This window comes from Oncorhynchus nerka, linkage group LG27 (assembly GCF_034236695.1).
Source record: "Oncorhynchus nerka isolate Pitt River linkage group LG27, Oner_Uvic_2.0, whole genome shotgun sequence".
In the NCBI taxonomy this organism is placed as follows: domain Eukaryota; kingdom Metazoa; phylum Chordata; class Actinopteri; order Salmoniformes; family Salmonidae; genus Oncorhynchus; species Oncorhynchus nerka.
Window position 1 is genome coordinate 25,013,298 of NC_088422.1, and position 25,092 is coordinate 25,038,389.

The following is a 25,092-nucleotide window of genomic DNA, read 5'->3' on the forward strand; positions in this document are numbered from 1 at the left end:
AGTATAGCCAATGAGAAACACCATGCAACCATACTTTCCCAAAGAGAGTATAGTTATGGCATGGAGCATCTGCTGTGCTTCACAAATGATGTGTGTGTGTGTGTGTGTGTGTGTGTGTTAGGGTGTATCTGTACCTGCAGCTCTGCATTGAGGCGAGGCATGGACACAGCTCTTTCCTGGCTCTCCAGTCCAGACCCAGGACCAGGCACTGTGCTGCAACTGGTGTCCATCTTCCTCATCTCCACTGACTCCTGAGGGACATATCACACACATACGTACACATACATGAATACATGCATGCACACACACAGATAAGTGCTTGCACAGAGATACACAAATACATGCATGCACACACACACATAAGTGCACACACACAGATAAGTGCACACACACACATAAGTGCACACACACAGATAAGTGCACACACACAGATAAGTGCACACACACACATAAGTGCACACACACAGATAAGTGCACACACACACATAAGTGCACACACACAGATAAGTGCACACACACAGATAAGTGCACACACACACATAAGTGCACACACACAGATAAGTGCACACACACAGATAAGTGCACACACACACATAAGTGCACACACACAGATAAGTGCACACACACACATAAGTGCACACACACACATAAGTGCACACACACAGATAAGTGCACACACACACATAAGTGCACACACACAGATAAGTGCACACACACAGATAAGTGCACACACACAGATAAGTACACACACACAGATAAGTGCACACACACAGATAAGTGCACACACACACATAAGTGCACACACACAGATAAGTGCACACACACAGATAAGTGCACACACACAGATAAGTGCACACACACAGATAAGTGCACACACACACATAAATGCACACACACAGATAAGTGCACACACACAGATAAGTGCACACACACACATAAGTGCACACACACAGATAAGTGCACACACACAGATAAGTGCTTGCACAGAGATAAGTACATCCAGTCAAGTAAAGTACTGTGAACAGATACATCAGGAGAGAAAATGCAGGTAGCAGGCCATGATGTTCATGTGTGTGTAATAAAACAGAGGGCAGTCTGGTCTGGCTACAGTACCTGGGGGATGGTTAGGTTTGGGACATCCTCAGACTGGCCCCTTTGGACAGGTGTCTTATTCCTGGGTCTGTGGACCTCTCTAGACTTCTCGGACACCCAGGAGGATGATCCTTTCATGGTGCCGTCATGGCCTGGCCTGAATTATTAGACATAAACAGATGAAGATGTTACTGTCATTCTATTATTATTTCATCTTTTTGCCAGGATAGTCCACTCCACTCAGTTACAATTGCCACTGTTTTCCAGGTGGTCCGGTCATAGAACTATCATCTGATTGTTTTAAAGTTAAAAGCTTTAAAATGATAAAGTATTATAGTATTTTATCCCAAGACAAGAGAGACATGGCCACTGGCTGTATGTTAGTGAACTCACAGTGTGCCTCCGTTGTTGAGCAGGGTGGAGCTGGGTCTAGGTAGGGCCTGAGACTGGGGCTGAGGCAGTTGCTCACAGGGAGGCTCCACGTTGGTCATGGCCTTCTCCTTCACTTTCTCCTGCGTGTGAGTCAGGGGCAGTATTGGTTTAAACAGAGCCCCCACCTTCCCCTGTGGATGAAAGACGGCAAGATGCTGATATACTGCACAATATTGATCCAGGTCTCTACCTTCAGAATATAATCAATCAGAACTTGAAATTTGAATCAGCATATTGGTTTTGGCAGGACATGGTAAAAACATTTTCATGGGGGGAATTTGTGACTCCTGGGTAATAGTGTGTGTGTGTGTGTGTGTGTGTGTGTGTGTGTGTGTGTGTGTGTGCTACCTGGGAGCCAGTAGCATTCTGCTGCTGCTGTTGCTGTTCCTTGAGCCTCTTGGCTCGGTTCTGCTTGTAGTAGTCAAAGATCATCAGGGCTGCATACACCTTCCCAACAGTAAGCTCATTGGCTGAAAGAGAGACAGAGAGGAGTGGGTGAGGAAAACTGCTTTCTCATCCATCTCTATTGGTCTCATCCAAACCCTTTGATATCACTTAATCTCCAATACAATTCAGTCAAGCCAAAGGTATCACTTGTAACAAAGAGTGATTTAGCTGTTTGAAGAAATTTGGTACATGCCAGGCTTGAGAGAAGGAGCATCTGTCTAGAATATCATTGTTCTCAGGTGAGATACTTAGATCCTGCCACAAGATGTCAGTGGAGACAAAGCCAACGACTAGAATCTTAACTGATGGCAAAGTAAGAGCAAGGGTTCTGGTTGTGTTGGCAATATATGTGTCATATTGTTTCAGAGTGAGGAGTCTGGGGCTTGCCACTTTAAGATTTAGCATGAAATACACTCCAAGTATCCTTTTTGTAAATATTAAATATATCAGTGACAAGGACAAGGATCAGTGACAAGGTTCCGAGGGGACTGCCATGCAGACGTGCTTACGTTTGTGTGGTGTCACCAACAGATCCATAGTTTTCTGTGAGAGGCTTGGCCAAACCTGGGAGAGCTCTTTCTTCAGCTCAGCATCAGAGAGACGCTGGGCAACCATCCCTGAGGAGAGGATCACAAGAGAAAATAGAATCTTCTAGCATCAAATACACACAATGATCTAATTCAAGAAGTACAGCATCAAGCAACAAAGACAGGAAAGTAAACATGAGTTTTTAGAGTCTTTGTGGAGGTGAAGCAGACAGAGAATAAAGAATAGCTCATTAAAAGCGGCAGTGAGCAGTGAAGCTAGAGAAAAGCATAATGTACAGTGCCATCCTTCACTCTGCAGGCCCTAAACACAAAGCCCACCACAGAGTAGGCTAATGACACCCAATGGGACCCAAATATACTAATGCAAACCCCTCTGTAAGCAACAAACAAGCAGCATTTGCACCTGCTATACATCCAGGGGATATAACGTCTGTCTGTCTGCCTGCCTGCCTGCCTGCCTGTCTGCCTGTCTGTGAAGACAACAAGCTACATTTAACATTTACAACTCATGTTTTTTGCTTGAGTTAAAATGCATTGCCTCTTTTATTTTTATTTCACCTTTATTTAACCAGGTAGGCCAGTTGAGAAACAAGTTCTCATTTACAACTGCGACCTGGCCAAGATAAAGCAAAGCAGTGCAACAAAAACAACAAAACAGAGTTACACATAAACAAACGTACAGTCAATAACACAAAACATCTATGTACAGTGTGTGCAAATGTAGAAGATTAGGGAGGTAAGGCAATAAATAGAGAAATTATTACAATTTAGCATTAACACTGGAGTGATAGATGTGCAGATGATGATGTGCAAGTAGAGATACTGGTGTGCACAAGAGCAAAAAGATAAATAACAATATGGGGATGAGGTAGTTGGGTGTGCTATTTACAGACTGGCTGTGTAAAGGTACAGTGATCGGTAAGCTGTTCTGACAGCCGATCCTTAAAGTTAGAGAGGGAGATTTAAGTCTCCAGCTTTTGTGATTTTTGCAATCCGTTCCAGTCATTGGCAGCAGAGAACTGGAAGGAAAGGCGGCCAAAGGGGGTGTTGGCTTTGGGTATGACCAGTGAACTATACCTGCTGGAGCGCGTGATACGGGTGGATGTTGTTATCCTGACCAGTGAGCTGAGATAAGGCGGTGCTTTACCTAGCAAAGACTTATAGATGACCTGAATCGAGTGGGTTTGGCGACGAATATGTAGCGAGGGCCAGCCGACGAGAGCATACAGGTCGCAGTGGTGGGTAGTATATGGGGTATGAGGACAAAACGTATGGCACTGTGTTAGACTACATCCAGTTTGCTGAGTAGAGTGTTGGAGGCTATTATGTAAATGACATCGCCGAAGTCAAGGATTGGTAGTATAGTCAGTTTTACGAGGGTATGTTTGGCAGCATGAGTGAAGGAGGCTTTGTTTGCGAAATAGGAAGCCGATTCTAGATTTAATTTTGGGTTGAAGATGCTTAATGTGAGTCTGGAAGGAGAGTTTACAGTCTAACCAGACACCTAGGTATTTGTAGTTGTCCACATATTCTAAGTCAGAACCGTCCAGAGTAGTGATGCTAGTCAGGCGTGCGAGTGCGGGCAGCAATAGGTTGAAAAGGATGCATTTAGTTTTACTAGTATTTTAAAGCAGTTGGAGGCCACGGAAAGAGTGTTGTATGGCATTGTATGGCTCGTTTGGAGGTTTGTTAACACAGTGTCCAAAGAAGGGCCAGATGTATACAGTATGGTGTTGTCTGCGTAGTGGTGGATCAGAGAATCACCAGCAGCAAGAGCGACATCATTGATATATACAGAGAAAAGAGTCGGCCCTAGAATTGAATCCTGTGGCACCCCCATAGAGACTGCCAGAAGTCCGGACAACAGGCCCTCCGATTTGACACACTGAACTCTATCTGAGAAGTAGTTGGTGAACCAGGTGAGGCAGTCGTTTGAAAAACCAAGGCTATTGAGTCTGCCGATAAGAATGCAGTGATTGACAGACTCGAAATCCTTGGCCAGGTCGATGAAGATGGCTGCACAGTACTGTCTTTTATTGATGCCGGTTATGATGTCGTTTAGGACCTTGAGCGTAGCTGAGGTGCACCCATGACCAGCTCGGAAACCAGATTGCATAGTAGAGAAGGTATGATGGGATTCGAAATGGTCGGTGATCTGTTTGTTAACTTGGCTTTCAAAGATTTTAGAAAGGCAGGGCAGGATGGATATAGGTCTTTAACAGTTTGGGTCTAGAGTGTCTCCCCCTTTGAAGAGGGGAGATGACCGTGGCAGCTTTCCAATCTTTTGGGATCTCAGATGATACGAAAGAGAGGTTGAACAGGCTAGTAATAGGGGTTGCAACAATTTCGGCTGATAATTTTAAAAAGAGAGGATCCGGATTGTCTAGCCCAGCTGATTTGTAGGGATCTAATCAAGTTGGCCTCATTAAAAGTGAAGGATAGATTCCAGAGGCACAGTATGCACCGCTCCTATCATGAATCACACATTCCAAGAGTGTGTTGGGCAGTGGAATTTTAGCAGACACCCAGCAGCTGACAGGGCAGGGATAGGGAGAGAGAAAAGAGAGGGGTGAGTGGACAGGCAAGAAGGGGCACAGGATTGGGAGGGAGAGGGAACAGAGGAGGGGGACAGGGAGGAGGGAGAGAGAGAGGGGGGGGGGGGACAGGGGAAGGGGAGGGGGCAGAGGATAGGGAGAGAGAGGGGACAGGGGAGAGGCAGAGAGAAGGGGCAGGGGAGAGAGAGAGAAGGGACAGGGGTGGGGACAGATGATAAGAAGAGAGAGGGGACAGGGGAGAAGGGAAGAGAATAGGAAAAGAGAGGGGACAGGGGAGAGGGCAGAGTACAGGGAAAGAGAGGGGACAGAGCTGTCTGACCTGAGGCCAGTTTGATCTCCAGAGCCGTCCGGATCAGGGCCATGAGTGTAGAGGTGAAGTGGACTGTGTTGTCATCAGCGATGGGCATGTTCATCTTGACTAGCCGCTGGAGAGAGTGTGTGGAGGGAGGGAAGGTTAGAACACACTTTTACTGTTAACACTTCAACCAGACCATCAGCCAATCAGGAGAAACCAGACTGTGTGCTGCTGGTAATATTCACAGAGGACTCATGTAGAGTATATTGAGTGCTTTACCATGCTTTTATTTCAACAATACAATAAGATGTGATTGTTTGTTCTTCAGATTTGGTCTTGTAAATGAATCATATGGAAGGTTTTAGGATTTGGTCGGGATAATTTAACTACAGCACACAAAACGCTTTCTCAACTAGTACAACAAGGAGACAAACTAAACATTGCCATTCACTGCTATTGGCTACAGTATGCACTATGCTGCAAGTCAAAGTGCACCGGTGCAAGACTGACATTGATCAAAATAATGGTGAGAAAAGGCATGTACGCATAACCATGGAAGTGCCTCAAAGATCTCAGGAGCTCGACTCTGTGGTTGCCTCCTAACAATCATAAAATTAGTTTAAAAAATAATCAGTCCTGCTCAAGTCAATAACACCTTGAGGACTAAGACCTAGAATCTACAGAAAAACCACGTGTCACACACAGTCCATTCAAAATAACCTGAACTGCTTATCAAAGGGATGATATCTACACCACTACATGCATACAGAGCACTATGTTTGATATTTAAGCTATTGTGGTAGAGTTGAGCTCCCCTGAACACAAAAAGCATTCCCCTACTATCAGAGGCAGTGCAAAAGTAAGGCTGACCCAAGTCAGAATGAGAGAGGAGTGGAGGGGAGGGGTGAGACAAACACACCTACCCACACATGGGAACACCCATCGATAGAGAGAAAGTAGAGATGAAAGAAAGGATGAGAGAGAATGAGAGATAGAAACAGAGGGAGTAAAACACACAGACGCCACACACACTGGCAAGACAAAAACCCTCAGTAGGCACACAACTCGGGGGATAGATTCAAATAAGGTAAGGGAGAGGGAGAGCAATCCTAAACCCCTTTCAAATAAGGTAAGGGAGAGGGAGAGCAATCCTAAACCCCTTTCAAATAAGGTAAGGGAGAGGGAGAGCAATCCTAAACCCCTTTCAAATAAGGTAAGGGAGAGGGAGAGCAATCCTAAACCCCTTTCAAATAAGGTAAGGGAGAGGGAGAGCAATCCTAAACCCCTTTCAAATAAGGTAAGGGAGAGGGAGAGCAATCCTAAACCCCTTTCAAATAAGGTAAGGGAGAGGGAGAGCAATCCTAAACCCCTTTCAAATAAGACTGTATATTGATTGATACATGATTGAAATTGTCTGGGGACAGTGCTCGATAGGTCTACTTTTTGTATGCATTGTAAAATAACATATACAGATTATTCCAATTATTCATCTGTGCATGTCTGCTGTGTTGGATGTATTAAATGACAGAATGGATTATATGAAATCTTATGATGTAATTATTATCCATATTTTAGGAGTTTAACACCTACCACTGTAAATGTAACAAAATGCTTAGTAACAAGTGTTCACATAGTGTTGATACAGTATGTATCTCATGGTCTACTGTTTCTCTCTGCCTTTAGTGGACATCACCACACCAGCTGCTCCAAAGAAAGAGGGGGAGGGAGGTGGGGGGCTACACCAAAAAGATCAGAGCGCTAGCAAAACAAACAAGAGAACATTGCAGAGCACAGAGATTGGCAGGAGGTTAAGCCAATGGGAACACAGGTCAAGCAGAGGGAGTGGCTACCTTGTAGGCGACTCTTGGCGGACATTTCTTTCCCAAACCTAAGGGTGGGGACATGTGGAGGAGTATCTGATACATATCGAGGTACTTGATACGGCCACTTCACAGAGTAGGAAACAAAAAAACAAATATAGAAGAATAGGGAAGTTAGAGAAGGAGGAGAGGAATACAAAGGAAAAAATAAATACAAATTAACCAAAAGGAAAAAACAAAAAACAGAAATCTGTGTTATTTAGATTTCCAGTAGTGACATGGAGATGGATGCCATCTTTGGCCACGGTGGACCAGGGATGCATCAGTGCGGTGGTAAACTCAGCTCAGGAAGAAGTGAGCTGCTCAGATCCCTGAGGGGAGACATGGAATGGAAGAGTGAGTCTGTAGTGAGACGCAGAACACACAGGATGCTAATGGAGAGAGAATGACAGCATCGTACGTAGTGAGGATGTCTGCTTCCGCATGCTGAGAGACATCCAGGGGGGAGGGGGTTCACCAAGAGCACGGAAACAAAGGTATCAATGCCAGAATTCATTAAAGCCTTCTCTTCTCTTTACAACGTTTACATCTAGGATCCCAAAAACACATTACAGTATGGAAATATGTGGATCCAATTCAGATGTTTTCAAGATCTGAATCAAATGATCAATTTGGGACTAAACATCAGTTATTAATGTTTAATCTAACTGTACATAGATAGGAGACGGACCAGGTACAGACCAGAATGTGTTCACTTTATACCTCGACCTACCATACAGAAAGCAGGCATTGTGTAGGGATTCCAATGTCAGGCAAAGTTGGGGCTTTGAAAGCTTTGTTTCCTGCCCGGCGTCATTAACCAAAGCCAGTCAGTCTAGAAGGGCAGGAGCTAGTGTGTAGGCGAGTCATTGGTGCACAGCCATTCACTTTTGTCTCTTAGCATAGGAACACAAAGCACCCTAGTGGAGGAAATGTTCTGGGGTTGCTAACCTTGTACGCTACCCTATTAGGGCAGTTCTTCCCTAAGCCAAGGGGGCGAGATAATTCGTAACAAGTTGTACATATCGTTATAGCGAATCCGTCCGCTGCAAAAAGAACAAGCAGATATATAGAAACAACAACTTCAGGACAGCTTCAAGAGAACAATGATAATCAGAGGGCTGACTGCGTACTAGGAGGTGTGCTATCATACCATCTACATAGAGGAGTGTCAGAAAGTCACAAAGTGTCAGGCAGTGTCAGTCAGTCCCCTCCATACTAGTAGCAGTAATACTAGATTCCACTCTGTCTGGGTGAGATACAGTAGGAGCCCCAGCCAGCCAGATGGAGGGAGGGAGGGAGGGAGGGAGGGAAAGAGAAAGGGCAGGGGACACATACCAGGCACCAGGGTCGTACTCAGCCCAAACACGGATGAACTCATCCAGATGATGAGGCCCCAGTATAGAAGAGTCTCGAGTCAGGTATTCAAAGTTATCCATGATCACAGCCACAAACAGATTAAGCATCTGGAAGAGAGGTTTAACAAGGATTTATAGGAATAGACACAGTATGACAACAAAATCGACAGCTAAATAGTTTTGCATAACATTAGGTCAAATCAAATCATTTTTTTTGTATTTAAATAGTTTTGCATAATATTAGGTCAAATCAAATATTTGTTTCTATTTAAATAGTTTTGCATAACATTAGGTAACTACTAATCCTACGTTTCAGTCTTATTACCAGACTGCACATCAGTGGAGGCTGCTTAGGGAAGGACGGCTCATAATAATGGCTGGAACTGAGTAAATGGAAACCATGTGTTTGATATAGATCATCGGATGGGGCCACAGTGTCTCCTGACCCCTCCTGTCTCAGCCTCCAGTATTTATGCTTCAGTAGTTTGTGTCGGAGGGCTAGGGTCAGTCTGTTATATCTGGAGTACTTCTCCTGTCTTATCCGGTGTCCTAAGTTTGCTCTCTCTAATTCTCTCTTTCTCTCTTTCTTTATTTCTCTCTCTGTGAGGACCTGAGCCCTAGGACCATGCCTCAGGACTACCTGGCATGATGACTCCTTGCTGTCCCCAGTCCACCTGGCCGTGCTGCTGCTCCAGTTTCAACTGTTCTGCCTGCGGCTATGGAACCCTGACCTGTTCACCGGACATGCTACCTGTCCCAGACCTGCTGTTTTCAACTCTCTAGAGACAGCAGGAGCGGTAGATATACTCTTAATGATCGGCTATGAAAAGCCAACTGACATTTACTCCTGAGGTGCTGACTTGTTGCACCCTCGACAACTACTGTGATTATTATTATTTGACCATGCTGGTCATTTATGAACATTTGAACATCTTGGCCATGTTCTGTTATAATCTCCACCCGACACAGCAAGAAGAGGACTGGCCACCCCTCATAGCCTGGTTCCTCTCTAGGTTTCTTCCTAGGTTTTGGCCTTTCTAGGGAATTTTTCCTAGCCACTGTGCTTCTACACCTGCATTGCTTACTGTTTGGGGTTTTAGGCTGGGTTTCTGTACAGCACTTTGAGATATCAGCTGATGTAAGAAGGGCTATATAAATACATTTTATTTGAAATTTGATACCATTTCACGTCAGTCATTACCATGAGCAAGTCCTCCCCAATGAAGGTGCCACCAACCTCCTGTGCTGCACATCAACACAAATCTAACGGTTATGTGTCTATGTTGGATGACATCAGTACTAACCAGGAAAGAGCAGAGGAAGATGAAGGACACAAAGTAGAAGTAGGCAAAGTCGCTGCCACACTCCTTCCCCAGGTTGCCTGACCTCTCATCACAGGCTCTGTGACTCAAACACGACAGCATGATCTCATGCCACGCCTCCCCTGTGGCACTCCTGGAGAACACAGGGGTGGACAGACAGACGGACAGAAATAGTGACATACAGCAACAACAAAAAAGTGATTTTATTTTGAGTCATTTGGAGATGTTCACAGTGTACTAAAACATGTTCCCAGTTCCTGTTCCAACTCTGGTGGAGGATCCTTCAGAGTAGCAACTCAAACTGCATGCTCACTCTGCTGCTTGCCAGAACAGGGAAGAGGCCAGAGCAGGGTGGCTGTTCAAATAATCTCTGTTTCCTGGAGTTAGTCGACTAATATAAACCTATCATCATAAACCTGATCATCTGGACTGGAGGGCCCTGAGGAAACAAAGGGATGGTGTGGCAGAGTGGGAGAGGAGGACACAAGACCACTTTCATTCCCAGGCAACGCTACCCACTCTGCTGCATGCACCAATTACAAGCGAATATATAGAAACCCTGGCTTACAGTCACAGGAGGGAGAGAGGGAGAGGGAGAGGGAGAGGGAGAGAAACAGGGACAGGGTTATTTAATAATGTATATACCTGAACAGTAGCATGAGAGCCTGAAGAAAAGTGCGGAAGTTGTTGTGGTGAGTGATGGATGTGTCCTCGTTGAGCTCAATGTTTCCGAACACCTGGAAAAGTAAGGGATCGATTATACCCACAGATCATGACAGTAAATGCCTTACATTGCATAACAATTTTCTTATTCAATAGAAAACACAATTTCACACCATTAGTCTGTAGGCATGTATAATCAAATTATTTTGAGGGAACATTTAAGGAGATAATGGAAGCAGCACCCACCTGCATACCGATGATGGCATAGATGAAGAACAGCATTGCTATCAGAAGGCAAACATAGGGCAGGGCCTGGAAGTAAAGGATTTTTTAGACTTGAGTGGGTGGGATCATTAGGCCCATGGCAGTGGGTGAGTGTCACACCCTGACCTTAGAGAACTGTTTATTCTCTGTTGGTTGGGGCGTGATAGTGACTACGGTTGGTCATCTAGGTGATTAATGGTTTATGTTGGCCTGGTATGGTTCCCAATCAGAGACAGCTGTTTATCGTTGTCTCTGATTGGGGATAATATTTAGGCAGCCATTTCCTCATTGTGCTTTGTGGGATCTTGTCTACGGATAGTTACCTGTAGCGTCACGTTTTGTTTGGCAGTTTGTTGTTTTTGTTCGGTGTTCATTTATTAAAGGATAATGTACGTCTACCACGCTGCACCTTGGTCTCCTTCTAACAACGGACGTGACAGAAGATCCCACCAACAACGGACCAAGCAGCGTGACCGGGAGATAATGGCATCCTGGTCTGTGGAGGAGATTAGGGAGAGAACATCCTGGACTTGGGACAACATAACAGCAGGAGAGAAGAGCCTGCCATGGAGGCAGGCGGAAGCAGCGAAGGAGGGACAGCGACGAAGTTGGGGAGGTAGGCCACAGAAACCCCAATATTTTGGGGGGGGGCACATGGTGCAGTCGGCGGAGCCGAGGAGTGAACCAGAGCCAGTCTGGGAGAAGGAGAATTTGGAGGAGAGAGAAATGGGAGAATTGTTGAGTTGGTGGAGGATGAGTTGGTGGAGGATTTTAGAATAAAGGAACGTGTTGTCAGTTTGGTGCCACCTGAGTCAGCTCCACGTACTCGTCCTGAGAAGTGGATTAAAGTTCCGGTACCTTTGATGCCGGCATTACGCACCAGGTCTCCAGTGCATCTCCACAGCCCGGTACGTCCTGTGCCTGCTCCTCGCACTCTCCCTCAAGTGCGTGTCCCCAGTCAGGTCCGTCCTGTTCCTGCTCCTCGCACTCGCCCTGAGGTGCGTGTCATCAGCCCGGTGCCACCTGTACCGGTCCCACGCATCAGGCCTTCAGTGCGCCTCCACAGTCCAGTACGTCCTGTGCCTCCTCCCCGCACTCGCCCTGAGGTGCGTGTCATCAGCCCGGTGCCACCTGTACCGGTCCCACGCATCAGGCCTTCAGTGCGCCTCCACAGTCCAGTACGTCCTGTGCCTCCTCCCCGCACTCACCCTGAGGTGCGTGTCATCAGCCCGGTGCCACCTGTACCGGTCCCACGCATCAGGCCTCCAGTACGCCTCCACAGTCCAGAGCTTCCGGCGACAGTTCCCAGTCCAGAGCTTCCAGCGACAGTTCCCAGTCCAGAGCTTCCGGCGACAGTTCCCAGTCCAGAGCTTCCGGCGACAGTTCCCAGTCCAGAGCTTCCGGCGACAGTTCCATTTACATTTACATTTAAGTCATTTAGCAGACGCTCTTATCCAGAGCGACTTACAAATTGGTGCGTTCACCTTAAGACATCCAGTGGAACAGCCACTTTACAATAGTGCATCTAAATCTTTCAAGGGGGTGAGAAGGATTACTTTATCCTATCCTAGGTATTCCTGAAAGAGGTGGGGTTTCAGGTGTCTCCGGAAGGTGGTGATTGACTCCGCTGTCCTGGCGTCGTGAGGGAGTTTGTTCCACCAGTTCCCGCACCAGAGCTGCCATGGAGGAAGACGTCGTATCAACGAGCGGAGTGGGTACTTCGCCCCGCACCGGACCTGCCTCCCGACGGTAGATGCCCATCCTGACCCTCCCTTATTGAGTCAGGTTTGGGGGGGGGGGGGGTTTCTGTCACGCCCTGACCATAGAGAGCAGTGTATTCTCTGTTAGTTGGGGCGTGATAGTGACTAGGGTGGGTCATCTAGGTGATTAATGGTTTATGCTGGCTTGTTTGTTTTTGTTCGGTGAGTTTCGATTTATTAAAATATGTGGAACTCTACGCACGCTGCGCCTTGGTCCAATCATTATAACGATCATGACAGTGAGGTGTGTATGTGTGTGTATGTGTGTCTGTGTGTGCAGGTGTTTGTGTGTGTGTATCACCTTAAAGGACTGGACGAAGGTCCACAGCAGGATACGGATGGTGTAGCCTTGCCTCAGTAGTTTGATGAGACGAGCTGCTCTGAACAGCCTCAGAAAACTCAGGTTCAAAAGCCGATCCTGTGGGGCCGGGTGACAAAAACCTTACAGCCCATTCACTGGAGGCATTCCAAACATGACCCCAGATCACTACATAACGACAATAATGCAGATTAAATAACATGATTGTATTGGGTTGGTCTAGTTTCAATTTGCTGAAGGAGGCCAAACAATGCAGCCACACAGATCTGTACACACAGTGCTGTAGATAAAGTAAAGACTGGAAGGAGAAAAAGTAATGGGACAGGAGGGGTAGTCATTCACCCCGTGGTGGAAAAAGTAATGGGACGGGAGGGGTAGTCATTCACCCCGTGGTGGAAAAAGTAACGGGACAGGAGGGGTAGTCATTCACCCAGTGGGATGGGAAATTCACCCTGTGGTGGAAAAGTAACGGGACAGGAGGGGTAGTAATTCACCCCGTGGTGGAAAAAGTAATGGGACACGAGGGGTAGTCATTCACCCCGTGGTGGAAAAAGTAATGGGACAGGAGGGGTAGTCATTCACCCAGGAGGGGTGGTGGGAAAAAGTAATGGGACAGGAGGGGTAGTCATTCACCCAGTGGAGGGGAAAAAGTAATGGGACAGGGAGGGGTAGTCATTCACCCCGTGGTGGAAAAAGTAATGGGACGGAGGGGTAGTCATTCACCCCGTGGTGGAAAAGTAATGGGATGGGAGGGGTAGTCATTCACCCCGTGGACAGGAGGGGTAGTCAATGGGAAAAGTAATGGGACAGGAAATTCAGTGGAAAAAGTAATGGGACGGGAGGGGTAGTCATTCACCCAGTGGTGGAAAAAAAAGTAATGGGACAGGAGGGGTAGTCATTCACCCCGTGGTGGAAAAAGTAATGGGACACGAGGGGTAGTCATTCACCCCGTGGTGGAAAAGTAAAAAAGTAACGGGACAGGAGGGGTAGTCATTCACCCTGTGGTGGACAGGAAAACCCAGTGGTGGAAAAGTAACGGGACAGGAGTGGTGGGTAGTAATTCACCCAGTGGTGGTCATTCACCCCGTGGTGGAAAAAGTAATGGGACAGGAGGGGTAGTCATTCACCCCGTGGTGGAAAAAGTAATGGGACAGTGGTGGAAAAGTAATGGGAGGGGGTAGTCATTCACCCCGTGGTGGAAAAAGTAATGGGACAGGAGGGGTAGTCATTCACCCCGTGGTGGAAAAAGTAATGGGACAGGAGGGGTAGTCATTCACCCCGTGGTGGGAAAAGTCATTCACCCGTGGTGGAAAAAGTAATGGGACAGGAGGGGTAGTCAATGGTGGGATGGGACAGGAGGGGTAGTCATTCACCCCGTGGTGGAAAAAGTAATGGGACAGGAGGGGTAGTCATTCACCCCGTGGTGGAAAAAGTAATGGGACAGGAGGGGTAGTCATTCACCCCGTGGTGGAAAAAGTAATGGGACAGGAGGGGTAGTCATTCACCCAGTGGTGGAAAAAGTAATGGGACAGGAGGGGTAGTCATTCACCCCGTGGTGGAAAAAGTAATGGGACAGGAGGGGTAGTCATTCACCCTGTGGTGGAAAAAGTAACGGGACAGGAGGGGTAGTAATTCACCCAGTGTTGGAAAAAGTAATGGGACAGGAGGGGTAGTCATTCACCCCGTGGTGGAAAAAGTAATGGGACAGGAGGGGTAGTCATTCACCCCGTGGTGGAAAAAGTACCCACATGTCATACTTGAGTAAAAGTAAATATACCTTCATAGAAAATGACTCAAGTAAAAGAGAAAGTCACCCAGTAAAATATACTTAAGTATCAAAAGTAAATGTAATTGCTAAAATATCCTTAAGTATTGAAAGTAAAAGTATAATATTAAGCAAACCAGACGGCCACATTGTCTAGTTTTTTAAATTTACGGATAGCCAGGGGAACACTCCAACACTCAGACATAATTTATAAACGATGCATAAGTGTTTAGTGAGTCCACCAGATCAGAGGCAATAGCGATGACCAGGGATGTTCTCTTGATAAGTGCATGAATTTGTCGAATTTTCCTGTCCTGCTAAGCATTCAAAATGTAACGAGTACTTTTGGGTGTCAGGATAAATGTATAGAGTAAAAAGTACATAATTTTCTTTAGGAATGTAGTAAAAGTGGTCAAAAATATAAATAGTAAAGTACAGATACCCCAAAAAACTACTTCTGTAGTACTTGAAAGTATTTTTACACCACTGCACTCACCGTTGTCTATAAGAGCAGTTGTTTAGCCGATGGTGGGCACATCAGTGAAGACATTCAACAAGAGGACAATGCAGAAAGAGGGACAGGGAGAGGGAGAGAAAGAAAGACAGAGAGAGAAACAAGGAAAAGAGAGAAAAATAGAAACAGTAATGACAAAGCCTGTAAGCTCAAAACACACACTTAAATCAGTCAGAGCATTGGACAATGATACAGATACTGTAGGATACTGGACAGATAAAGATATTGTATCACTACAGTAGGAGAACATTAAAAAGTACTACAGGGACTGACAGAAACATGTTGAAGCATTCACATAGATTTGCTCATAATATGACTAGGAGATGATAATGATACACACAAATCCCATTCCCTGTTGCACTCAGCTGAACTGCCTCACGTTCTCACTCAGAGCCCATATCAGGCATCAGTGAAGAATCAATACTGTTAACATGTAGCTCTGTTCACAAACTCTTTATCTCCTTCTCTCATCCTCTGGGCCTGAGCTAAGCCATCTTTGCTGAGACGGCTATTCAGCACATCAGGGTTGAGCCTGTGTACAGGTCAAGCCGACTCTGTTTACACAAACTGTCTATACAGCCTTATGTCTCTGCATGTCACTAAACTATCAATACTTTGCCTTGTTAACCTTTTACTGCAGTGGGATAAATCAGGGCCACACAGAGTGTTTCTTGCTCGTCTTAAACAAATCTACTTTGAAACAAAAGTATACAACCTCACACAAATGGTTACGAGCTTAAAAATAAGACACTATGGCAGATATAGAGTTGAAATGTATCTAATTTTGGTTTGCATCCAAATATAATACTTTATATACACCACAGACGACAAAAATGTAACAAAACCGTTTGACACCAAATTTTCGCTCTGCTGATTTCTTACGTAGCTTACATTGATTTCTGTGACCACAATGTCAGTTATACTTCCCAGCACGGTCACAAAGTCAAACACGTTCCAGGCATCCTTCAGGTAGTTCTGGAACGAGAAGGGATTGAAAATCACTCACAAACTCAAGGCATGCAGTGCACCTTCAAATCATCAATCACCTTCAAATCATTGATAACCTTTGCCATATTGATAGCATGCAGATAAAGAGGAAGGAGGACAGTATAAACCCACCAGTGGTCCGAAGGCGATGATCTTCAGAATACACTCCAGAGAGAAGAGGGCAGTGAAGACGATGTTGAAGTGCTTCAACATGGCCTCGTAGAAGTCTGGAGCTCCATGGAACTGGTGCAGGGTGGGTGAGGGAGTGAGATAGAGTGAGAGTGAGAAAGAGTGTGTGAGAGAGAGAGCGAGAGAGAGAGAGAGTGTGTGAAAGAGAGAGAGGGAGAGAACGAGAAACTTAATAAGCAGATAGCTAATATACCTCCTAAAACATCAACACTGTGTGAATAGGAGTTTTTCCTGACCACTCGATCAGACAAGGAAAATCTCCAGGCCATAGTTATATCCTACTGTATTTTTTTGTGACTGTGATGGACTGTACCAACCTTCATCATGAGCACCACGGTGTTCAGGGCGATCATGATCATAATGGCGTACTCAAACGGGGGTGACACCACAAACTTCCACATCCGGTACTGGAAGGACTCCACGTTCTCTGGCATGTAACGCGTCAGTGGCTTGGCGTTGATGGCGAAGTCAATGCAGGCCCTCTGAAAAGAACGAGACGGAAATGACATGCGTCCTATGTTCCCTTTCAAATTCACCATCCATTTCCTCATCATCATGACCATCAGCACCAATCACCAGTTATCAATCCATCACTCTTTCAACCATCACCTTCATCAGGACCACTGAATCTGTGTCATCAACTCAGACGGCAATACTGTGAAGAAAACAACTCATATCTTACGAGACAGCAAGCAGAGAGTCCTGATTCTATCAGAGCCATGTGCAGAGGAGATGTCTGAATCCAGAGGATGGATACATGGCTAGTTCCTCCTGGCTGTACTCTGGCTCCAGTTAGCCGAGTCAGGTTAGGTTAGCAAACAAACAGACACAGGGAGACGTATCTGTTGTGTTAGTTCAGAATAGGGACAGAGGGAGAAACTCTATATCTATCTGTGGTTGCCTAATGGGGTCCTGGTAGAAATGAGGAAGGGGGATAGGGGATGACTCGCTGGGTTGGTGTCCGCCTGTGGAACCACAGATGGGGCTCCAGAATGAATCGGGGACCTGTCACACTGGCGCTCACCAAGTAGGCTGTACTGCATCTGTTGCTACTGCAGGATCCACTGCAGCCTCTCCGACTCAACACGCACAACTGAACCCAGCATAAAAAACAGCAGCAGCAGTGAGAGAAAGACTGTACCTGCACTGAGTACTCAGCATTATATAAGGATGGTAACATCTACAGAGCATCGTGAGCTTTGCACTGCACAGGGCACTGATGACCAACACGTCACAAATGAAGAAAGTATACTTGGAAGAAATACGAATTGTTATTGCTTTGCTTCAAAGTGAGTTATCGCCCGTGCTGTACCTCGTTTTTCTCCAGGCTGCACTCTGACATGGCCTTGTCCCCCTGCTCCTGGAAGGTAATGATGATCAAGGCCACAAAGATGTTGACGAAGAAGAAGGGAAAGACCACGAAGTAGACCACGTAGAAGATGGAGATCTCTATACGGTAGCCTGGACTGGGACCCTGGTCCTCAAAGGTAGCGTCCACAGAGTGCTTCAGAACACTGGAGAGGAACACAGGAACCATGCTGTCAATATATGGAACCACCCACAACAACAGTCAGCTTTGGTTAAACTGCTACCAAGTTTCCTACAGTAACTACAATATGACTAAAACCTAACTGGAAACGGTTCAACTATTTAAAGTTCAATATCTAAAATTAGGGACATAGGCAATTAAAATCCTTTGTTAAAATGTAATAGGTATGTGATTAATGTTCAACGTTGCTGATACAAAGGTTAATTTTCATCTGCCGTGTTAAGATGGTCCTTACAGTAAAAGTCCAGCTGAGTGAGAGAGAGAGAGACTGGCCACTAACCCTAAGCCCTCCAGGTCATGAGGACCGTGTTAAGATGGTCCTTACAGTAAAAGTCCAGCTGAGTGAGAGAGAGAGAGACTGGCCACTAAACCCTAAGCTCTCCAGGTCATGAGGACCGTGTTAAGATGGTCCTTACAGTAAAAGTCCAGCTGAGTGAGAGAGAGAGAGACTGGCCACTAAACCCTAAGCTCTCCAGGTCATGAGGACCGTGTTAAGATGGTCCTTACAGTAAAAGTCCAGCTGAGTGAGAGAGAGAGAGACTGGCCACTAAACCCTAAGCCCTCCAGGTCACGAGGACCGTGTTAAGATGGTCCTTACAGTAAAAGTCCAGCTGAGTGAGAGAGAGAGAGACTGGCCACTAAACCCTAAGCCCTCCAGGTCATGAGGACCGTGTTAAGATGGTCCTTACAGTAAAAGTCCAGCTGAGTGAGAGAGAGAGACTGGCCACTAAACCCTAAGCCCTCCAGGTCACGAGGACCGTGTTAAGATGGTCCTTACAGTAAAAGTCCAGCTGAGTGAGAGAGAGAGAGACTGGCCACTAAACCCTAAGCTCTCCAGGTCATGAGGACCGTGTTAAGATGGTCCTTACAGTAAAAGTCCAGCTGAGTGAGAGAGAGAGAGACTGGCCACTAAACCCTAAGCCCTCCAGGTCACGAGGACCGTGTTAAGATGGTCCTTACAGTAAAAGTCCAGCTGAGTGAGAGAGAGAGAGACTGGCCACTAAACCCTAAGCCCTCCAGGTCATGAGGACCGTGTTAAGATGGTCCTTACAGTAAAAGTCCAGCTGAGTGAGAGAGAGAGAGACTGGCCACTAACCCTAAGCCCTCCAGGTCATGAGGACCGTGTTAAGATGGTCCTTACAGTAAAAGTCCAGCTGAGTGAGAGAGAGAGAGACTGGCCACTAAACCCTAAGCTCTCCAGGTCATGAGGACCGTGTTAAGATGGTCCTTACAGTAAAAGTCCAGCTGAGTGAGAGAGAGAGAGACTGGCCACTAAACCCTAAGCCCTCCAGGTCATGAGGACCGTGTTAAGATGGTCCTTACAGTAAAAGTCCAGCTGAGTGAGAGAGAGAGAGACTGGCCACTAAACCCTAAGCCCTCCAGGTCACGAGGACCGTGTTAAGATGGTCCTTACAGTAAAAGTCCAGCTGAGTGAGAGAGAGAGAGACTGGCCACTAAACCCTAGCCCTCCAGGTCACGAGGACTGTCTTTTTAATGGACTTCATTTTGACGTATCATAAATCACTGGATTGTTTCATAACATAGCTAATTCAATGATTTCATTGAGGAGGACAGAGGAGCTGGAATAAGAAGGAGAATTATGGACAGGCTGGAAATTGCACAGAAGGCACTCTGGTGTGCTGACCCGACAAGCTGGCACACTTTGCTTGATTTTATTTTAATCTCATTTTGTCCTCATTCGGACTAAGTCCTTAAACATTAAAATACAATTTATAATACAATCATATTTTCACATATAACACACGGTTACAAACTGACATATTGACCAGATAAATACTGTGACACTGAAAATATAAATTGGTTCCTTCATCTACCGTAGTCATGCACAATCTTCCAATTTATTATATGTAAGTGGCTCTATAGTATTGTTTGAATTTATATATGGATAGGTTTCTGGTTTGCTCAGATAAATTATTCATTTTTCTTTGATGCTCTGAATCTAAATGTTATTTTGCCTATTTCTCTTCTCTGCCAGGATCAGACATACTGTATGTGGTGGACAATCTATTCCTAGTATTACCTGAATGTGTCTCTTACCAAATGAATCCTGTTGTGAATGGAGTTTGGCCATTTAAATGATGTACATTATGAAATCAAATAAGCATGTTTTTTTCCAATAATCTTGTTGATTGATGACCACCCAAGAGCATTGTGCATGACTACAACAGAATAATCAAATTTCTACCTTAGAACAATCCTTGCTGCTTTATTCTGGGCAGTCTGCAGCCTCCTAATCTCACTTGCGGATGCATTTCCTCAACCACAGAACAGTAGTTCATCTGACTCCCAATTAATCATTGGGTTGTTTGCTTAAGAATCTTTCATGGTAAATATTTTGCCTGCAGTTTTAATTATGTTCTTATATAGATTAGTTATTTGAGACAATTACAGAGACTAGCACAGCACATTCTCAGAACATATCCCCAGGGCAGGCTTATTCACAGTCTACTGTTCTAATGTCAGTCTGTCGGTCAGTCTGTCTGTCTGTGTATCTGCCTGAGAGCTACAGCACATTCTCAGAACATATCCCCAGGCCCATTTACCCATTCTACTACCGGTCTGTCTGAGAGCAACCAGTCCACCAGAGACCTCAACTTTACAGAGCAACTCAAAAGGAACCTGGAAAGTGGACTTACTCGGGCCAGCCCTCTCCGGTGGACACAGTGAAGAGAGTGAGGAAGGCCCACAGCACGTTGTCATAGTGGAACTCATACTTCTTCCACACCCGAGGCTGGGCGGCCACCTCATCCTTATCGTAGTCCAGGAAATGACCTCTGTTTAGGGGAGAGAGAGAGAGAAACAGGGGGAGGGGAGAGGGAGAACAACTTACTGCACACATGAACACATACACAAATATAAATACTCAGATACTATTTTGATTATAGACTGACAAAACACCATGTCCCTGTGAAAAATCAATAGGATCCTCAAACAAAAACACATAATTACTGCAATCATTTTCAAAGCAGCACTGGGCTGTGCTTCTCTCTATTGGGGAAGATACAGTAATTGTACACTGGCATAGCGGCATTCAAAGCTGCAAGCCAGAGCCAGGCAGGGCTGTACCACCACAGCTGCCTTGGAGGGGGAGCCCTCCCCTGAGCTGTTACCGTTATTACATGGTTTGCTCTATCAGACTGTTGGGCCCAGTGCCTTGGTGCCAACGATGTTCATACTGTATGCCTTCTCCTGTTTCATTTCATAATGCTGTAGAACTACCTGCAGTCCTTCTCCAGTGCCTTGGACTCATCGGAGCAGTAGAAGAACTTCCCCTTGAACAGTTGCACAGCGATGACAGCGAAGATGAACATGAAGAGCATGTAGACAATGAGAATGTTGAAGACGTTCTTCAGGGAGTTGACCACACAGTCAAACACAGCCTGAGAGAGGACACACACACACACACAAACACACACACACAGAAACATGGGTTTGGATTAGATACTGTACACACTGATGATTATGTTCTGACAACAGCAGTGAATACGTGTGACTGTAGAGCAGTGTAAGTCCATACTGTACCTTCAGCTTTGGCAGGCGCTTGATGGTCTTGAGGGGCCGTAAGACTCGCAGAACTCTGAGGGACTTGATGGTGCTGATGTCCTTTCCTTTGGACCCTCTGCACAAGAAAAACACTAAGTTAGACAACACACCTGTAAGGTCATCACTCAACCGCTAAACCCTGTGAGAAGATAGTTGTGTACAGAAACTGCTCAAACAACAATTGCATTACAAAAGAGGCAAACTACTTGTGACAGAAATCAGTAGCTTGTTGATAAATCACTGTTGGTTTTAAATGTTTCATGAATTGTAAGGTTTCGACTAATAAACAAAGTGTTTGAAGAATGCTATCTAGAGGTCTTGACCAAACGTGACAGGAAATATTTAGTAGGAGAACGGATGGTACTATCCTCCCATCTCCCACTACTTTAAATACATTGTATTCTATACAAGACATTCAGAATGATTTGTGGTCGAAAGATACAAGGCATAATACATGGGTATAAACATGTTTGTCAAAGCTATAGATGCCCTTAGGATGGTACATTGTCTGTGACAACCAAGCACCCAGCCCCAACTGAGAATGGATTAGTAATCTCACATAGGATCATGCCTCTCCAAATCATTCAGATAGGCGTAGCATGTAATCCTGGATTACATGAGAAAATTAGACACTTTCTGGATTTATAGCATGCAGATAAATACACCTTCTCCGAAGATTATATCTCAACACATATTTCTCCATGCAAATAATACCAGACAACAAATCAAGTAAATACCAGCTATAGACTGTGCATCAGATTTCTGCAGAATAACCGCTAACCAGTGATACAAAAGAAACAGTGATGTTTATTTTTAAAGGAACCAATGCTGTTTCATACACACATCCTTGCTAAGTCGTTAAGCTGGGATGGTGAGACAGACAGGCGACTGAGGGAAAAGAGGAAAGGATGTAAATGAGTGTGTAGAGTATTGAGACTGATGGGGAAATACAGGAGCAAGTGATTTAATAGACTTTCTCAGACACAGTGGGTGGAAGAACAGAAAATCTTCTGAACCGACGTCAAGAATTCTGAGCAGAATCCCATTAACACTCTGTGTACATTAATGTTCCCTACAGACTCAGAAAAGCTCTTGCTGAATCAGCACCTTGGGGAGCTGTGGGAATAGCAAATGCCTCACAATGCAGGCATCTCCAAACGAAATACAATAGAACAGTGATAGAACATATTGCATGTTATCTAAAATCATGGTGCAAAATCATGTCCCAATGTATTGTACAGTACACAAAATGGCAATGATTTAAGGTAAAGCATCCCATTTGTGAAACAATGAGGGATTTCAATGACCCCAATAAACAGTCAACAACACATAAATAACCAGACATGATCAGTATGTGATACTTCACATCAAGAAATGTCAACTTCTATATCATAACACAGGGTAAAATGTTCCACACCCATGTCACTTCATCTCATCTCTGTCTTTCTAAATTTGAAGAGATGACTCTTAAATACCACGTGAATTCATCTGTTGTTAAAGTCAATCCTACACAGCAGTCACTGTCCGTAACCTGTGTTTCTCACCAACTGATAAAGAGAGACTTGTAAAAACACTTCGTCCTCTAATGACTAACATGCACCAACAATACAGTCCAGGAGGAGGAAAGCAACACATTTGCCAACACACCACATCTTCCCCTTCCCTACCCTGCCTCCTCTCTGTCGGCCGGCAGCTGGAATCGCACGCACGCACGCACGCACGCACGCACGCACGCACGCACGCACGCACGCACGCACGCACGCACGCACGCACGCACGCACACACACACACACACACACACACACACACACACACACACACACACACACACACACACACACACACACACACACACACACACACACAGATCACTTCCCATTCAACTGGGAATAAAAGCCATCCTGTAACTCTCGTATTCCCAACATAGCATGGTCAAGTAATATGATGGTGTGGTTCCTCCCTCCCAGAGGCTCTGTTATAGCTCTACTCTACCACAGCAGCATGCAACGTTCATGCTCTGATGCACATTAGTCCAGCATGCTTTCACAGTAAATAGAGCCTGTGGTTTGAGATCACACAACACCCACACATGACAAACCACACATGACATTCTGATAGCTTTCAAAGAACGTCTGATCAGTTTGTAGAAAAACACGTGTGACTTGGGAGGTTCATTGGGAGCGTTTGGAGTTTTCTGCAGGGTCTGGATGGTGGCAGCTATGAGAGAAGCTGGCTAAATATTTAATGAAGACATCATTATCAGGTACAGGTGGCTGGTCTGTAGCATACTTCATCTCCCTGGAAGGAGAACCAAAACTGTCAGCCAAAATAACCATCATGCTCTGTCTCAGCACCAGCTATTTTTACCACTACTCTAATGGTAGTCTTAGATTCTCCCTCTGTCCCTGTGAAACCAGACTGTACTATGTTTTAATGTGTGCACTGATAGGGCCCTGCTTGGTGGGTCACCTAGAGAAAAGAGTTAACAGAATAAGCATGAATGTGTGTTTACATTAGCTGAGAATATTTGACTTGGGCATAAACGAGTGAAAATAAATACTAAGAGTCTACATAATGATTATAATTGCAAGTATAGCCAGTGTTGATGCTGGAATTTAGGCCAAGCATCAATTATGAACACGTTGTACTTGAGTCTCCAGTTACAGTCAAATTGGAGAGAGAGGTTTATATTGAAAGCTATCAGAGTGAGATGGCAAAGGCTCCTTGTCTGTAAAGGAAACCCTTTACTCATACAGGTTTAGAGACGTGATCCTGGTCTAAGAAGAAGAAAGAGGGGTAGAGGGGAGAGGGGAGAGGGGGTCCCCACCTGGGCACACCTTGTGGCGGTCTGATGGGGAAAACAGCGAAAAAAACACAAAGTACAGAGCACAATTATGGCGACTTCCAACACAAAGAAAATATGAATAGGTTTGCATAAACAGGTACAATCTAAACAATACAATATTATGAATGGAGATGGGCCTATAATATATCAAACAGATGTTTCTTGTTTGCTGTAGTACTCATTTGTCAGTAACAGACAGTTGAATGCTGTTGTGGAAGTGAGAGGATCTGATCCAACTAGAAAAGGCCCTATGCCACATTGCATTTTAGGCCATTGTTGTGGAAATAATCCGAATTTGTTGGTAACATAGGTAAGATGTTTTATATTCATCATATGTTTGTAAGTTACTTCTCATCAGAATGGTATTTTTGTATAATACTGTGGCGAGGTTGCAGTTATCTGTTCTATGTCAAGACTAAGTTGCATGGGCCGCAGAGAGGGGAGAGGTCAAAGTGTCATCATGTGTAAACATATCTTTTGCTCCACTGTGTCTGTGTGGAGTCACTCCCTACTTTTCCCATCGGGGAAAAGGAGGATGGCAGTGTCTGGAATCATTCTCATGCTCCCTTTTATCTTAACCTATAGCCTCACTCTCCTCTCCATGAGTTTGTCCAGGATTGGTTGTATTTAGAATTGGTTGTATCTAAATGACAATTTGATATATGCCTGTTGATATGGAGGATTGGTTTATGGTTCTGGGGTTTGAGTAAGTAGACAAAGCTGAACGATTTATTATGTCTATGCTGTCTGACCATGTGTGTTCTT

The 25,092-nt window shown here is 45.2% G+C and overlaps 1 protein-coding gene across 1 annotated transcript in view; it reads right to left on the reverse strand.

Annotated features, from left to right (window-relative positions):
- The window catches only part of LOC115111440 (voltage-dependent N-type calcium channel subunit alpha-1B-like), a 177,769-nt gene that overhangs the window by 8,082 nt on the left and 144,595 nt on the right, over positions 1 to 25,092 (reverse strand). The window contains 20 exon segments of the mRNA XM_065011492.1: positions 135 to 251; positions 1,114 to 1,249; positions 1,486 to 1,655; positions 1,873 to 1,994; positions 2,481 to 2,588; positions 5,394 to 5,499; positions 8,180 to 8,219; positions 8,221 to 8,274; positions 8,567 to 8,694; positions 9,891 to 10,041; positions 10,554 to 10,645; positions 10,818 to 10,883; positions 12,897 to 13,013; positions 16,085 to 16,168; positions 16,313 to 16,423; positions 16,687 to 16,851; positions 17,682 to 17,883; positions 20,576 to 20,713; positions 21,159 to 21,319; positions 21,462 to 21,558. Coding sequence (XP_064867564.1) covers positions 135 to 251; positions 1,114 to 1,249; positions 1,486 to 1,655; positions 1,873 to 1,994; positions 2,481 to 2,588; positions 5,394 to 5,499; positions 8,180 to 8,219; positions 8,221 to 8,274; positions 8,567 to 8,694; positions 9,891 to 10,041; positions 10,554 to 10,645; positions 10,818 to 10,883; positions 12,897 to 13,013; positions 16,085 to 16,168; positions 16,313 to 16,423; positions 16,687 to 16,851; positions 17,682 to 17,883; positions 20,576 to 20,713; positions 21,159 to 21,319; positions 21,462 to 21,558 — 2,365 coding nt within the window.